Raw genomic sequence first — 16,564 nt, forward strand, 5'->3', positions numbered from 1 at the left:
GTGTGCAAGCCAGTCCGCGCACACACACCTACGGAAAAATGTTTGGTCACAGTTTTGTACCCTTCAGAGATTCCACCAAAACTCCCACATCAATGTTGTGTTTGTGAGAGTGTGTGTGTGCGCATGTGACTGTACCAGACCTGGTAGTGAGAGGTGTGAAAAGTTGAGAAAAGGAGGCTTCCACTCGATCAGCAACAGTTATTTGGCACATTTAACATCTATTAAGTAACACATCGGGATAAAAAGGTGCAACAACAGAAATTTCAATAAAAACCATTTTGGTTTACAAAAATAAAAGACACCTGGAGAGGTGACACATTTTCTCTCTAAGACGATAACATCTGCCCCTGACTGGTAAAGGCTCCAAAGAAAAAGAATCACAGAGCACCCTAAACAAACCCTTTTTCCAACTCAAGTCACACATCACAGCTCTGGAAATGCATGGACATCACAGATGAAGACACTGTACTGGATGGAAAAGAAAACCCCTGAAGTAAACCGCTTTCTCTCCTCTGCTGCACACTACTCTGGACTGCCACTGCCTTCGCCTTGAACCCTGGTGAGGTTCCCCACCAAACTGTAAAAAGTCCAATAATTTAGACAAACCCATACACCTCATCTGAACTGTGTCACATTCAGGAAAAAACTCATAACACAGTGAGAAGACAGACGAAAAGTCCACCCTGAAACACTGCAGTAGGTCCGCAGACAATGCTCGTGGACATAGCTTTCTTTAAGCTCAGCTATGGTCCTACTTGAGGAACGTAGACAGATGGCAGTGAGGGGGATCAGAACACTGTACTGGCTACAGACTGAGCATATATTTAAAGAGCAGTGAATTGGCTCACTTGTTGTGCTCATCCGTGTCCTCTGACGTGATGGATCTGATGTAGTGCAGCAGCTCTCTGACAGCAGACACATTTGGCCCAAATCCGGGCTGCTTCTAGGACTAAGGGCTCAGTCACAGCACCGGCGGTGGCTGTACGGCCCAGCTGTGGGCAAAATGCCACGAGCCAGGCTGGCCATGAGCAGAGTTTTGACCAAAGGCCATGACAAACTTCACATCGGGCCCACCTGTAGCTGAGACTGAATGTGAGAAAACTGAGGGCCGCCGCACTTCGGCTAAGTGTTCAGTGCAGTCCAGACTGAGCCTGTAGACTCATCATCGTGTGGAGTTTCTCAAAGACAAATGCGTTTGCATTCCCTGGGTGTAACCTCAACATGAGGCCTGGTGGTAAATCTGACAGGAGCCTGCTCAGGCTCAGAGCAGGCTCAGTACTTTACTGCACATCTAAAGAAAATAAGTCACAGATCATTCTGTTCTCGTTTATTCTGAACCTGCATTTATCTGCTCTCTGGAGAAATGTAGGCTAACACCAACTGGATAAAATGTGAACATTTCAACCACTTAAAAACCAAAAAAAGAAAAAGAAAAAAAAAAAGAGCCTGAAATAGCATGAACATGAAAGCTCATATAGAAGATCTATGCATCTAACTGGGGTATTTGAGGGTGGATTTTTCCTTTAATCAGCTTCAGCTTATTGTCTTCATCCTCCTCCCTACACACAGTCTGCCCACAACAGCTGACTGCTCCAAGCTGTTGCCCTGCATGGACAATGTGTGAGCGGGAACAGACTGCTGATTCGTGTGCTTTGCCTGGGAACAGGTTCTTACATTCTGATGTACTCATACTGGCACAGTCCAACTGAGGTAATGCAGCTCTGTAGCTCTTTCAGAGCCCTTCTCTTGCCACCTCTGAAAGACCCCACACCAACAAAATCCTGTAAAGGCAGACAGAGGAGTTGCGATAAAGCTAACACACTGAAGTAAAGCAGCGGTGCGCAGACAAAAGGGTGCTTATATTGTCTTTATAGTCTTTGCCTCCCTCCTGCTCCTCTATAGTTACAGTGTTGTCCATGGTTACCAGTACATGTACACCAATCTTCATGGCTACCATAGCAACCAGCTGCTGTTTGTCAGCCAATGGAATCTCAGTCTCTGTGGTGACTAGAGCCAATGTGAAGCTTCCTGTACCTGCGCTGGAATGATCAACAGCCTTCCACACATACACTGTGAGGGTCCGGGAGGTTGGGATGGCGCGCCATCTGCCAGCAGAGCGGATCCTCCTGGGCGCTCAGGTGACTCAAGTAAAATATTAATGTTGGCACTTTTTGCACTTCAGTAACAGTGGGAGGAATGTTTCAGAGGGATGGATGAGGACAACCAGCCTTTGTTTTCTACATTCTGTGGTAGCCTGGTCTCTTCTGGACCTGAGCATCAGCTCTGTGGAGGAGTCCATCAGGCTGCTGAGAGCACACAGAGTGGGAGGACACTTCCTGATTAATGTGATTTCAACAGCGAGGTGTGTGGTGTGGGAGGTGGTTGAGGAGGGGCAAACAGAGAGAGGAGCAGCCGTTAGTCCTTGTGAAGTTCATGCGGGGATTCTTCAAATGTCCAATGGTTCAAAATCCTTTCTTCCTCTTACTGACTGGCAGGGTCCCAGAACGCACACACATTTACCCCCCCCCCCCAAAAAAAAAATCAAAAAAAAAAAATCACTATATCACTCTTGATTGGTCGTCATTGTGTGCGCGCCATCAGCACCACGCGCACGCACGCACACACACACACACACACACACACACACACACACACACACTGAGGTGATGTGGGCAGGTGTCTTGCAGCTGATGAGGGGGTGGGAGGTGGGATGCAGTGTGTGTGTGTGTGTGTGTGTGTCTGTCAATGTGAGTGCATGTGTTTTTATGTATATGCGTGCTCTTGTGTATTCACAGGCCATTGCTATTGCGGTGTGTGAGGGGGGGCTTGGAAAGCTCCACTACTCCAGCACGGCCTTTCCCGATGACTTTAGGAGCGCGACGCAGAAGTTTCTGGGCCTCCGTGAACGCCTCAGTCAGCTCTTTCTTCCACTGCACAAACTCTGGGTCACTCTGCGCACATACACAAAAAAAAAAAAGACATCAGCTTGTTTCATTCATCTCCTCTACAGCACTAAAGCATACAACAGCCAGAGGACGTACTTCACACTGCAGCACAAACTGTTTCCCTCCTTTGATGCGCAGCAGGATACACTTCTTGTCTTTAATCTGCGTTTCTTCCACGGTTACGATCTGCTCCATCGTCAGCAGGTTTTGCTGCAAAGATAATTGAGTGATCACAAAGTGTTCAGATGGATTTCACCAACAAGACTTCTGGCTCTGGCTCACAGCTGCTGCAGAGATGTACACCTTACCCCTACAGCACTAAAAAGCACTGGCACAGAGGATTTCAGGGAGTGTTAGGACAGTCACGGAGGAACTCATGATGAAGAAGAGTAATGGAGAATTTAGACTTATGTGTTAAATTTCTGCTGTAGCTACGCTGGTACTGCAAACCCTTCTGAAACCCTACTACTAGGGCTGCCACAAACGATTATTTTGATAGTCGACTAGTCACAGATTATTTTTGTGATTAGTCGACTAATCAGATCATCATCCATTGGACGTAAAACTACAGCTTATTGCACCAGCAGCATCTGCTCTTATATAACTATCATTAGCTTACAGCTTTAAGTGTTTAAGGTCTGTGCTAACTAAAAATAAAGACAAGATGATAGTTTATTAAATTTTAATGAAATTTGCAGATTGTTTCGGTGAAGTTTAATAAACTCCTTGCTATCTAAAATATAACAGGACACTGGAGTATATTCTGGAGCATCTCACACTTCTGATAATCAGCTGTCTGCTTGACGTTTATTCAGCTGTGTAAAAACTATAACTTTAATCTCAGACAAACTGATTTACTCAGGAACAAATAAAATACTAAAAAAAAAAAAAAGCCAAACAATAACATTTTAAGTTATCTAAGTGACTCATATATATTTAACCTGAGTAGCGAAAGACGGCGGTGGGTTTGAAAATGATTTGCGGGGAGTCCGGTGTTCTCACGGCGCTAGTGAGCCTAGCCCCCGGCTCGCTAACGAGCTAGTGGGTAACAGATGTCTCCGAAAACGTCAGAGCGCTTTTGAAAATATGTGGTGTCCTGATAAACTGAGCAGATATTTGAGGTTTACACAGCTACATTCTCGCCTGAAAATATGTTAAACGTTTAATTTGTGACCCAGAAAGAATAATAAGAGTAACATTAAAACTAACTAGCTGCCGCCATTGTTGGCGAACTGCGCTGGGACACAACTGCTTCTTCTTCTTCTTCTTCGGGGTTTAACGGTAGCTGGCATCCTTGTACATGCAATGCTGCCATCTTCTGTTTCAGTCCGTTATTACACTCTTAAATCCTGCCACTTATTCCTGCGTCTTTTGTGATCTTACAAAGCTTCAAACGACGCGTCAACTATTAAATCAGTCGTCGACGATTTTGATAGTCGACATAATCGTGACTAGTCGACAAATCGTGGCAGCCCTACCTACTACACGTCGATGCATCACAGCCACAGCTGGTGTGACTGCCCTGTTCTGTGCCATGGAGTAGGGCTGGGTATTGTCACTGATTTCTATAATCAATTCGATTCCGAAGGTCCTGATTCGATTCGATTCAATTCAATTTTGATTCACACAGTCAGAAATACTATAATTCTGATCATTTATCGGTGATCAGTACATATCCATATTTTTATATCTATGCATAAAAACAAAGCTGACACTTGTGAGACTTCATCAGAGTGTAAGCTTCACAGCAGATGTCTCTGTGCCAAACTAAATGAGGATAAAACGCACAATGGTAGACTGGTGCGTAATAAGTAAGTGAATAATGCAGAAAACTGAGATTTGAGATGTAAGTATACTTGGGGGGGGGGGGGCTGTGCAGGAAGTGTGATTTTATCATGGTGGAAACGAAGCGGCAAAAGTAAGAGGGAATTCATGACGATGTTTATCACATGTGAAGCATAGTTTGGATATATTTATATATTTATGTTTAAAAATCAATTCAGGATTTACTGAATCGATATTGCGTTATTCAAGCTAAAATTAATTTGAATTGGAAATTTTTTTTTTCTAAATCCACACCTACCATCAAGTCCTCCTAAGCATTACGAATTACTTTTCCCCCACAATTTTTAAGTGAGGCAACGAACAACAGTCTCAATGCAAGGACTCACAAATGTCAGCAGATTCCTGGAGGGAGACCACTGCAACTACCAAAATGGGTGTGTTGGATAAACATGTTCGCCTCAAAAAACCCTCAGCATAACAAATAGAGAGCATCCAGGAGGGGAAAAGTCCCAGGATCATATGTGTTTCTACCAGGTGGCTCTGTGTATAAAACACCGAGATATGACCACATGGTAATTAACATGTAAAACACACCAGTGTAAGCACAAATAGTGTGTGTGTGGGTTTTTTTTGTTTGTTTGTTTATTTTAAAGTCTCTCAGATAGAGCCTAGCTGGGTTTTCCCTTTAGTTTTGATGAAAGTATAGTTCAGTGCACACATTACACTTACACACAAGTAAGCAGTGTACTTCATGGAAACACTAACACAATCAAGACCGTGCAAGTGCTCTTTCACTTGTGTTGTTAGGCTAATAGCTGCAGTCTGAGATGGTCTGAGGCCTGCAGTGAGCTTTGTTGTCAGACGGTGGCAGCGAGCTACTCTTGCTTGTGCTGTTGGTGGTCCGTCGGCCGCGGAGGAGAGCAAACATACAAAGAGCTGAAGTGAATTTGAGTGTTAAACACTGCAGCCACACTCTGTGCATTTAATGCTTTATGTTCTGATCTTTACGTTTTTTCAAATTTTCTTCTTATTCTCCTGTTCCCAGTGACCTCTCCTGTTGCTCCCTGCCCACTTGTAAACCAATCAACACCGAGCAGACATTTCCATAATCTGCTTCCAGTGACGTGCAGTCCAGACTGTGGAGAAATGCATGGGAGCAGGTTTGGGGTGGGTGGTCCACCTAGAATTGTGCACGTGATCGGACACGTCGATCTAGTTTTATGGTACTGCAAACAAAGAGTAAAAACTGAAGTTGACTGACTACCAACTTTCAAGCGGGGAGGCAGACTACAACTCTAAACAGCAGGGGTGCTGAGGACACAGCAGGGACCTGAGCCTGGTGGTAACACTCACCCAGTCTCTCTGCTTTTTCAGAGGTTTTAGCCACCTCTCCTTCAGAGTGGAATGAGCACAGACAGACAGACAGACACACTGACCAAATGATGAACAAGCCGAAAGCCCTCAGCCCATGATAGGCGGTCACATGACGTACAAACGTGCAGTGAATTTAAAGTGTATGCTGTGAGGCAGACTCACCCGAGTGTCGCCCTCTCCTCTCCACTCCACACGGTTGGGGAACAGATAGAAGTATCGGCGCTGCCACTGAGTGAGGAACGGGTTCCCGAGCTTCAGCATGTAGCCATGCATAATGCAGTCCTTCCCCAAGGCATAGTCTGCACAAAGGGACACACAGTCAGGAGGTGTACTGACAGGATATCTGTACTGGGCTGTGTGCGGATTTGGCCGTTATCATCATTACCCTCCTCGTGGCCCAGCTGCTTGTTCTTAGCCCTCTTGCGGGCCTCATTCTTATCGGTGTCCAAGTTGACAGCTTCGTAGACAGTCTCTGCCACCTCCTGCTGCCAGCGCTCTGAGATGACCAGAGGAAAGTTCTTGTAGAGCTCCTGGTCACTGTCCAGCAGCTAAGTCACGCACGCAGGCACAAACACAGACAGAGTGCAGCATGTTTAGTTATACATATGCTTATACCAAGACGTAGAGCCTAAGTGACAAATTCCTACAGCGGCCTTGAGGTGCAAAACATCGAATCAAAAACATATAAGACTTCAGTTTTTGTTTGATGATGTTTGGAGCTGATGTTAAAATGTGCCTTTATGATTTCAGCCTTTTGTCAAGTTGAGTTGAAGGCATTCAATAGTAAAGTTGCCTTTATTTTTGGCCCTCTAGCAAGGTTGAGCCAGTCATCCATATGTAGCAATAATACACAATTCCTGTCTGCTCCTCTTAAAACTGCAGCTACAGTCCGTTCGTGATCAGAATCCTTTAATAATCCCTAAGGAAATTATGTGGTTACAGTTGCGCCAAGAGAATAGCAGTAACAGACTGAGCTAAATTAAATAATATAATATGTTGCAAAGTTTACAAAATATAAGAAATAGCTCTAATATAAGTACAAATGATGGCGCCTGGTTAAGTTTGCACAACAGCAGCAATACAAATGACGAGTTTTAGGCTTCTACTCATGTTTACATGAACTGCAGCCATCTTGGGCTGTGAGGTCAATTCTTCTCTGACTCTCCAAGTTGGAAATCTACTCCGGATTTCAGACTTTCCTCTTCGAATGGAAGAGCAGCACAGAAAGAGGAAATGACACTGACCTGTCACCAGAGACAGACCCGACCGTGTGAAACATCCACTCACAGGAAAAAACAATGAACCAAACACTGGCCCTAAATGCTGCTGCCTTTTCTGACATTGTGCTGTGTTTTACAGCACATGGTCACCGTAAGCTAAGCCCTATTCTGTCTCAGAGTATTGTGCTTTAAATCTTTCCTCCTGCTCTTAGGGAAATCTGAGGCCTAGCTTTCTGTCTGGGGACAAAAAAAATAAATAAAAATCAGCTTTCCAAAATGCTTAAACAGTCCTTTAAATAGTCTAGTTCACTGTTCTTTGCAACAACATCTGGAAACATTACATCATCGATAGTAAAATATTCCACCTACTGCCACATGTCCAATGCCAAACAGGTGTCTTAAATCTGCTGGGATCTGACATTTTCTTCTTTGTTTTTTTACTAAAATGAAGTCTTTAGAAATGGATTTCTTACTTATCTACATTCTGCTGGCAGATCATTTGATACACAGCCAATACTAAGCAGTCTAATATAAATGGCCTGCAATAAATCCTACCATGTCGGAGATCCTGGAGGCTTAAGTCTGTACAACTGTATTGTGTTACAGAATATCTCTAACCTATTTAAATCAATCATACTGCAGTAATCTATCTGCTCACACCAGGGTGGACTGGGGCTACACACCTTCCTTGGTGTGTTAATGCTCCAACCTTTACTATCCGGCAGTTGTTTTGAATATTAGTCTATCGTGGCTCCTAAGCTTTGGAATAATCTTCCTCTTCACATTAGGCAATCTACATCAGTGCTGGTTTATAAATCCAGATTGAAAACGCATTTTTATTCACTGGCTTTTGATTCAGTGGTTGACTGACTTGTATTTACTTATATTTTATTGTTTTCGCTATGTTTATTATTTTATCGTATTTATTATTCTTATGGTATCTATCGTGTTTCTATTGTTCAGCACTTTGGTCAGCCTTGTGTGTTTTTAAAGTGCTATATAAATAAACGATGATGATGATGATGATGATTAGTCCCCCGTTAAAGACCAACTCCATCTGGGAAATGCAAACAAACGCTCCTGTGTTTCATTTCTATGCGCTGGAGCAACAGAGAACAAATAAATGTTAACTGCAGCAACATTAATGTTAATGAAAGAGGAAACTGCTGCTGCAGAGCAACCAGGAGACTGGTGCTAATGTTATACAGCAGCTTTCTATGAACCCTTTCTACAAACTCACTTTCTCTATGTGCTTTCTTCCACCACAGTCTGAAATCATGGTTGAGAGATCACTGAACATCTTTTTCACCTTCCACTCCTGAGATACGGTGATGAATTATGGCTAGAAACATGCTTTTGCACAACATGACATCACACTCTAAGTTGACACACACTCAACACAAAATATAATGACTTGGACATTTGTGGAAAAAAGCGATAATTAATGTGCTTGTTAAGTAAGATTCCCCTTGACCTTTAACTCTGGCGCACAAAAATCTAATTAGTTCATGTCCAAGTTACCACCAGTCTATGCTTATTTAAGTATGCTTTAATAAGTATACTTAAATAAGCCTGCATAAGATGGAGTATTCTAAGCCTGCATGTTTAAAAACCTGCAGCTGCAAGCAGGCTGGCGTGTCTGACAAATCAGGAAGCAGAGATGCCACTGAGCTGTATCAAGTGGCTAATTTATTTAAACCTCTCGGGCTGCAGCCCTGCTGTGAACATGCACTACAGCTCTTGGGAATTTCATTTCCTGGAAAAATATTTAGTAATTTTAGTAAGAAGTTTCATTCTGATCAGCTCTTCTTTGCCCTGGTGAACTTTCCACGTTACAGAAAAATACAGCTGCTGTCTGACTCTCTCTGCACCACACTTTGTATGACTAGAAACCAGCACATCGCTGAACACAGCAGCCCACTGCACACATGGTGTCACATCTCTGGTAATCTAACATGAAGGGAATTGAAACATAAACATCATGGGACAAAGAACATCTAATGTCTGTGAGATTATGGTTAAAAGCCTACCTAGCTTAACAAATAAAGCCGTGTTTTCCACAGATTTATTACATGTCTGTGTGTTAAAGGAAGAACATGTGTGCGAAATTTATAAGGCACTCCTCTGCCAACATTTTAATAAACAAGTACATGTGACAAACAGCAGTCATTGTTTGGTTCTGCTGTTTGGGTGCACTGGCAGAACGTTTTCATTGCAGAACGAGGACTACTGTCACAAAATGTAATCTAACAAAGTAAAGCTGAAGCTGCTCTGAGTACAGGGTGTAACATGTAACGTGTGGATGGCTGGTAAACTGTGACTGCACTTTAAGAACAGCAGCAAGTGGATTATCCACTAATAACGCAATTACTGAAATGGGGAAAAAAACAAAATAAAAGCCAGTGGGTAGGACACAGTGAAGCTGTCTGATTTCTCAGACTTCTTATATGATTTAGTGCTCAGCTCAGATAAAATAATTATTGTGGGTGATTTTAACATCCATGTAGATGCTAAAAATGACATCCTCAACATGGCATTTAATCTGTTATTAGACTCAATTGGCTTCTCTCAAAATGTAAAAGAACCCACCCACCACTTTAATCACACTCTAGATCTTGTTTTAACATATGGCATAGAAACTGAACATTTAACAGTGTTTCCTGAAAACCCTCTCCCGTCTGATCATTTCCAAAAAACATTTAGACTTACAATAATCGATTACACAGCAGTGTGGAGTAGATTTCATCACAGTAAATGTCTTTCTGAAAGACCTACCTAAGTTTAAGAATATAATTCATGTGCTGTTATCATCTTCAATGCCCTGTACCAGCACAGAGCAGAGCAGCTATCTGAACACTACTCCGACAGAGGTCGATTATCTTGTTAATAATTTTACCTCCTCACTATATGAGTGAGTATGGCACTGGATACTGTAGCTCCTGTGAAAAATAGAGCCTCAAATCAGAAGTACTTGACTCCCTGGGATAACACTCAAACATTCACCCTAAAAGCAGATAACTCGTAAGCTGGAGAGGAAATGCCCTATCACAAATTTAGAAGATCATAATTTAACCTGGAAAAATAGTTTTCTGCTTTATAAAAAAAGAAAAAAAAAAGAAAAGAAAAGTGAAGCTAGAACATCTTACTATTGAACACTAGGGCTGCTCGATTATGGCAAAAATAATAATCACGATTATTTTCACTGAAATTGAGATCTCGATTATTTGACGATATTTATTTAACAATAACAATGTATTGAATAATGACTTTAAAGATTGTCATAAAATAGTGTGCAAATACTGATAACAGTGCAAATGTTTGCAATATAAAAAATAAATGAAAAATGTAAACATCTGTTTAGTGAACTTTGCAGTGTTGCTCTGTGGTGCAGCTACGACACCGTAGCAAAGTTTACACACTATGTCTACTTGATCCACGTCTGACTCCTCGAACCCATAATGTTTCCACACCATTGAAGGGTTTTTTTTTTACCTCTCTTTTCAACCAACGGCAGTCACTCTCCTCTCCAAATAACTTCTGCTTAGCTTTCCGAGCTTCCCTCGGGTCCATCTTTTAAACCTGAAGATGCTTCTAAACTGCGGATTTTAAATGTGTGTTTGGAAACCATCAAAGGTTGGATGGCCGACAATTTCCTCCAACTAAATGAAAATAAAACTGAAGTCCTGTTATGTGCTCCAGACAGACATGTACCCAGCATAATGAATGCTCTTGGTCCCCTTTCAACGTTTGTGAAACCATCTATCAGGAACTTAGGGATAACCTTCGATCCTGCTCTTACATTGGATACTCACGTCAAATCTCTGGTTTGGTCTTGCTTTTATCATTTAAGAAATATTTCTAAATTGAGCCCCATAATAGCTCATACTGAACTGGAGATTGTCATTCATGCTTTTATTTCATCACGACTGGACTATTGCAATTCACTGTTTACATGTCTAAACAAGAGTTCCCTGGAGCGTCTGCAGACTGTCCAAAATGCTGCAGCAAGGCTTCTGACGAAAACATCGAAATACTCACATATAACACCGCTGCTTATACAGTTACACTGGCTCCCTGTCGAATTCAGAGTCCACTTTAAGATTCTGGTTCAAGAACAAGCACCATCATACATCATTGAACTCTTACAGCCCTATGCCCCTAGTAGGTCTCTGAGGTCTTGTGGTCAGGGCCTACTTGTTATTAAGTATACGAGACTGAAAACTAGGGGTGATCGAGCTTTTGCTACTGTGGCCGCCAGACTGTGGAATTCTCTTCCTCAGAACTTAAGATCTGCTGATTCACTGATTACTTTTAAAAAACAGCTAAAAACACATCTTTTTAAAATTGCATTTTGTTAACTTTTGATTGTACTTCGTCTTTTTAATCTGTGTCTATACCTTGTAAAGCACTTTGTGATCCCTTATCTAGAAATGTGCTATATAAATAAAATTTTACTTTACTTACTTACTTAACTCTTAATCAGCGGTCCCCAACCCCCGGGCCTCGGACCGTTACCGGTCCGTGAGTCGTTTGGTACCGGGCCGCGAGAGTTGAGGCTCAGGTGTAAAATGTATGGTTTTCAGGGTTTTTATCGGTTTTCAGCGTTATTTTGTTATCGTTTACTCAGTTTTCCTTGGTCTTTTCACGTGTGTTATGAATAAATTTTCTTTTTTTCGGTACCAGTACTAGTTTTATTTTGTTGTATTTATCCGCGACACCTTAAAGGCCGGTCCATGAAAATATTGTCGGGCATAAACCGGTCCGTGGCGCAAAAAAGGTTGGGGACCGCTGCTCTCCGTGTTGCCAACTCCTCAGTAAGGAAAATCGCTATTGGCTGTCCTAAAAGTCGCTAGAAGTCGCCAAATGACGTCATCGCCTAATTTGTATAATTGGTCATGCTAATGTAATTGTAACCTACGTTGTTGGAGAGAGAAATAACATCGTGGAAGAGACATAAAGTGAGTGAAAAACGTCCTAAATGCAGTTAGAATTTATTTAGAACTACAAATTAAATTTCTTTTAGCAATTATTGTTTTTTAATGTCACAGTTCCAACCCTGCTCCTTTATCCGGGCCTGGACTGGCAAAAGTGACCCGAAATTGGCGCTCTGGTGGAGTTACTTTGTGTGTGAGAGTGTTTGTTTATAAGTAGTTTTAAACCTTGTGATCCACAAAACAGCATAACAGTAAAAGAAGAACTGACTGCGTTACAGTCAGTGCGGGAGCAGCGGCTTCACTCATGCGCGATTCATTTGCCCTTTGGACGCATAGGTGTGAACATCTCCTGCCCTGATAACAGCGGGGGAGGACTATCCTCCGCCTGGGAGAGCTTTGGCACGGGTGAGGTGCCCACGGCAGCACCCGCTGCTTGTTGAGAGTAAGAGCGATACGCGTTTTCACGTCAAAATGTCGTCATAAATAAGTCTCCAATAATACCAGAAAAAGTCACCAGATTTGTCGCTAGTCGCTTTTTAGAAAAAAAAAGTCGCTAAGGGGGTCTGAAAACTCGCTAAATATAGCGACAAAGTCGCTAAGTTGGCAACACTGGCTGTTCTTAATTGTTGTGAAACATGTTCGAAATGCAGAGAGGTGTGCTGGATTTGCCACACGGAGCAGCGCGAGAGTAAAGCACGAGGGAGGGGCTAATAATCGGCTCAGTCATTTTTAATGATCGTTGAAAGCCCAGATCGTAATCGTGATTAAAATTCGATTAATTGAGCAGCCCTATTGAACACTGAAGAAAATAAGAACAACCCCAGGTTTCTCTTCAGCACTGTAGCCGGGCTGGCAAAAAGTCAGAGCACTGTTGAGCCAACCATCCCTGTAACGTTAACTAGCTTCCCTCAGGCATTATCATCAGAAGGCATAGCATACATATTCACTGCTATGAAGATAACACCCAACTTTATCCATCCATTAAGAAAGATAACACACACCAATTAGTTAAACTGCAGAAATGTCTTAAAGACATAAATACCTGGACGACCTCTAATTTTCTGCTTCTATATTCCAATAAAACTGAGGTTACTGTACTCAGCCCTAAAATTCCTGGAAATATGGTATCTAACCAGATTCTTACTCTGATGGCATTACCTTGGCCTCCAGTAACACTGTGAGGAACCTTGGAATCATTTTTGACCAGGATATGTCCTTCAGTGCACATATAAAGCAAATATATAGGACTGCTTTTCTTTCATTTCAAGTTCAAGTTCAAGTTCAACTTTATTGTCACTTCAACCATATACAGTTTAAAAATACACAGTGAGGCGAAACAACGTTCCTCCAGGAACCAAGGTGCTACAAGACAAGACCAATTAGAAATTGCGCAACATCTCTACAATTAGAAATATCCTGTCTCAGAGTGACGCTGAAAAACTAGTTCATGCATTTATTACTTCTAGGCTGGACGACTGTAATTCGTTATTATCAGGATGTCCTAAAAACTCCCTGAGAAGCACTTCACTCTCGCACTGCAGGCTTACTTGTGGTTCCTAGAGTATTTAAAAGTAGAATTGGAGGCAGACCCTTCAGTTTCCAGGTCCTTCTTCTATGGAACCAGCTTCCAGTTTTGATTTGGGAGACAGACACTATCTCTGCTTTTAGGATTAGGCATAAAAACTTCCTTTTGGCTGGATTAGGTGACCCTTAAACTTCCCTTTGTTATGCTGCAATAAGTGTAGGCTGCTGGGGAATTCCCATGGTGCATTGAGTATTTCCTCTTCAGTCACCTTTCTCACTCACTCATGTGTTAATAGACCCCTCTGCATAGAATCATTACTTGTTATTAATCTCTGTCTTCCTTCTCTCTCCCCAACCGGTTGAGCAGATGGCCGCCCCTCCCTCAGCCTAGTTCTGCTGGAGATTTCTTCCTGTTAAAAGTTTTTCCTTCACACTGTTGCAAAAGTGCTTGTTCATATGGAGTCATATAATTGTTGGGTTTTTCTCTGTATGTATTATTGTAGGGTCTACCTTACAATATTAAACACCTTGAGGTGACTGTTGTTGTGGTTTGGTGCTATATAAATAAAACTAAATTGAATTAAAATAAACAGAGGAGATGGAAGTGTAAGATTGTTTTACCTTGATGCCCTTGGTGTCCTCTTCATCAAAAGATCCAATGTCAAAAGCATCTGCAGCATTCACCTCTCCCCTTGGAGGGATTAAAGGAGGAGAGTACTGGACAGAGGAAGAGGGGGAGAACAGACACATGGATTTCAGAAGATGAGGCAAAACGTGTAACAAGTGAGAGGACGATAAAAGCAAAACAGGAGTGTTAGCAAAGCAACAGTCCTGTAGTAGTTCTTCCCTCAAGGTAACCATAGCAACAGTAATTGGCATGGACTAATGTAGTCCAATTCAGAGTTAGTCAGTTAGTTAGCCTCCATTAGTTTACCTGATTGGAGGAAAACTCCAAGATTTTATGTGGCTTTCAGTTTGAATGATATATTAACCCTAACAAAGACTCTGCTCTTTGACCCTAAGTCAAAGGGTCACTAAGGCTAAGGTCACACTGCAGGTCTTAATGCTCAATTCCAATTTTTTGATCAAATCCACTTTTTTTTTTTGGTCTGGTTGTTCACACTGATTTGAAAGCCTACCCACTGAAGTTAGCACTGCCTGCTAACTGCTAACTCCTAAGTAAACATTGGCCCAGCAATGGATGCCAATAAGTCGTAGTTTTTTAGTGAACTGGATGGCAAAAGCAGAGCAACAATTAATGTGGCCAGTTATAGTATGTGAACTGGGGGCAAAAACAGATAAGTTTGTGGCCTTGGAGACAATATGACTCGTCAACAGGTGAGGCGAGTAAAACCTGCTGTAAGGCTGTGAATGAAATAATTACTGTAGAGATGTGAGGCTGATAGACAGAAACAGACGTCACAGACTCATTACTATGGCAAGAATCAGCTAGAGTCTAGCTGATTCTTGCCATAGTAATGAGTCTGTGACGTCTGTTTGTGAGGTTTTTCAAAAGCAGAAGAGTCTAGCTGCTAGACTCTTCTGCTGTTGAAGAACCTCACAAAACTCATTAATTTATCACATGAATAGTTGTGCCTCATCTGATACTGAGTATCAGTATCAGACTTGTGGATATAATGTCATATTCAAAGTGGGCTCAACTTGTCAGTTTTTTTTTCTTTGCTAATCATGACAGCAACAATTATAAATGTACATAACCAGCAGCTACTGCAGCTTTTGTCAGCATAGCTCTGAAGACCTGCTGATGACCTCTCCTGCATTATAATAGTATAGATCAGAGTTGGATACCTTGTGATCGCTGTCTGATCAAACACTGTACATTAATTAGCTTCATCATGGAAACCAGACTTATAAGCTTCCAGGCAAGAAATCCTGAGAGAACAAAGAATAAAGCAGATTCACAACAGAAGTGAACCTCACTTACCTTCTGGAGGTAAACTTGCTGCCAGTCAATGCCTTTGAAAAACTGATGCTCCTTCACCTCAGAGGCTCTGCGTGCACACACACACACACACACACACACACAAAACAGTGTTATTTCTCATATCCACACTAGGTGGCACTGTTTGCCATAATACAGCCCTCTGACAAACGCACACAATTCTGCCATTTAACCCCAAGCAGACAAAGATCCATCCCTTGGCTTTAATTATAAGCTGATGCAAAATGACAGCAATGATCAAATTAGTTATGAACTCAGCTTCTATTAGTCCACTTCATGTCCACCACCATTTGTCTCCAGCGGACTGCAAACTACACCACCCAGTGTTATCAGACTTAATGAGCACATTTAGCAAAATTTGTCTAACTGATGTATTCATCTGCATGCCTGTGTATGTAAACACTGATACATGACAGAGGTTAATGTGAAATTTAGCCTGTGTGTACTTGTGGGGACCAACAGTCACTTATGGGGACAAAGTGCCCATCCCCATGTGTCTGAAGGCCTTTTTGAGGCTCAAAATGTGGTTTTAGTTACAATTAGTTTATGGTTAGGTTTAGGCATTCATTTTTATTGGCTAGGGTAAGCGGCATTATGTCAATTAGGTTACGCTCACACTGCAGATCTTAATGCTCAATTCAGATTTTTTGATCAAATCCAATTTTTTTGTCTGCTTGTTCACACTACAAATGAAATGTGACAGCAAACGCGCTCTAGTGTGAACCCTCAAAGCGGCTCGTATGTGCAAAAGAAGACGTCACACACTAAAACATCAGATATGTATCGGATTCAGTACCACATACAAAAGTGACCCAGGTC

General features: G+C 42.0%; 1 protein-coding gene across 2 annotated transcripts in view; it reads right to left on the reverse strand.

Annotated features, from left to right (window-relative positions):
- Nucleotides 1-16,564, reverse strand: part of grk3 (G protein-coupled receptor kinase 3) — a 74,544-nt gene that overhangs the window by 836 nt on the left and 57,144 nt on the right. The window contains exons 16-22 of one of the 2 annotated variants that reach the window (XM_082538152.1): nt 15,728-15,794; nt 14,404-14,499; nt 6,490-6,652; nt 6,267-6,403; nt 6,084-6,122; nt 3,042-3,155; nt 1-2,951 (exon numbers count right to left, since the gene is read on the reverse strand). The exon at nt 1-2,951 is cut by the window's left edge and continues 836 nt beyond it. In XM_082538152.1, coding sequence (XP_082394278.1) covers nt 2,790-2,951; nt 3,042-3,155; nt 6,084-6,122; nt 6,267-6,403; nt 6,490-6,652; nt 14,404-14,499; nt 15,728-15,794 — 778 coding nt within the window. In that variant the 3' untranslated portion in view covers nt 1-2,789. The remainder of the gene's footprint in view (nt 2,952-3,041; nt 3,156-6,083; nt 6,123-6,266; nt 6,404-6,489; nt 6,653-14,403; nt 14,500-15,727; nt 15,795-16,564) is intronic. The other variant, XM_082538153.1, reaches the window with a different exon arrangement.

The sequence above is a fragment of the Aulonocara stuartgranti genome (genome assembly GCF_965226115.1).
Source record: "Aulonocara stuartgranti genome assembly, chromosome: 7".
NCBI classification, from domain to species: domain Eukaryota; kingdom Metazoa; phylum Chordata; class Actinopteri; order Cichliformes; family Cichlidae; genus Aulonocara; species Aulonocara stuartgranti.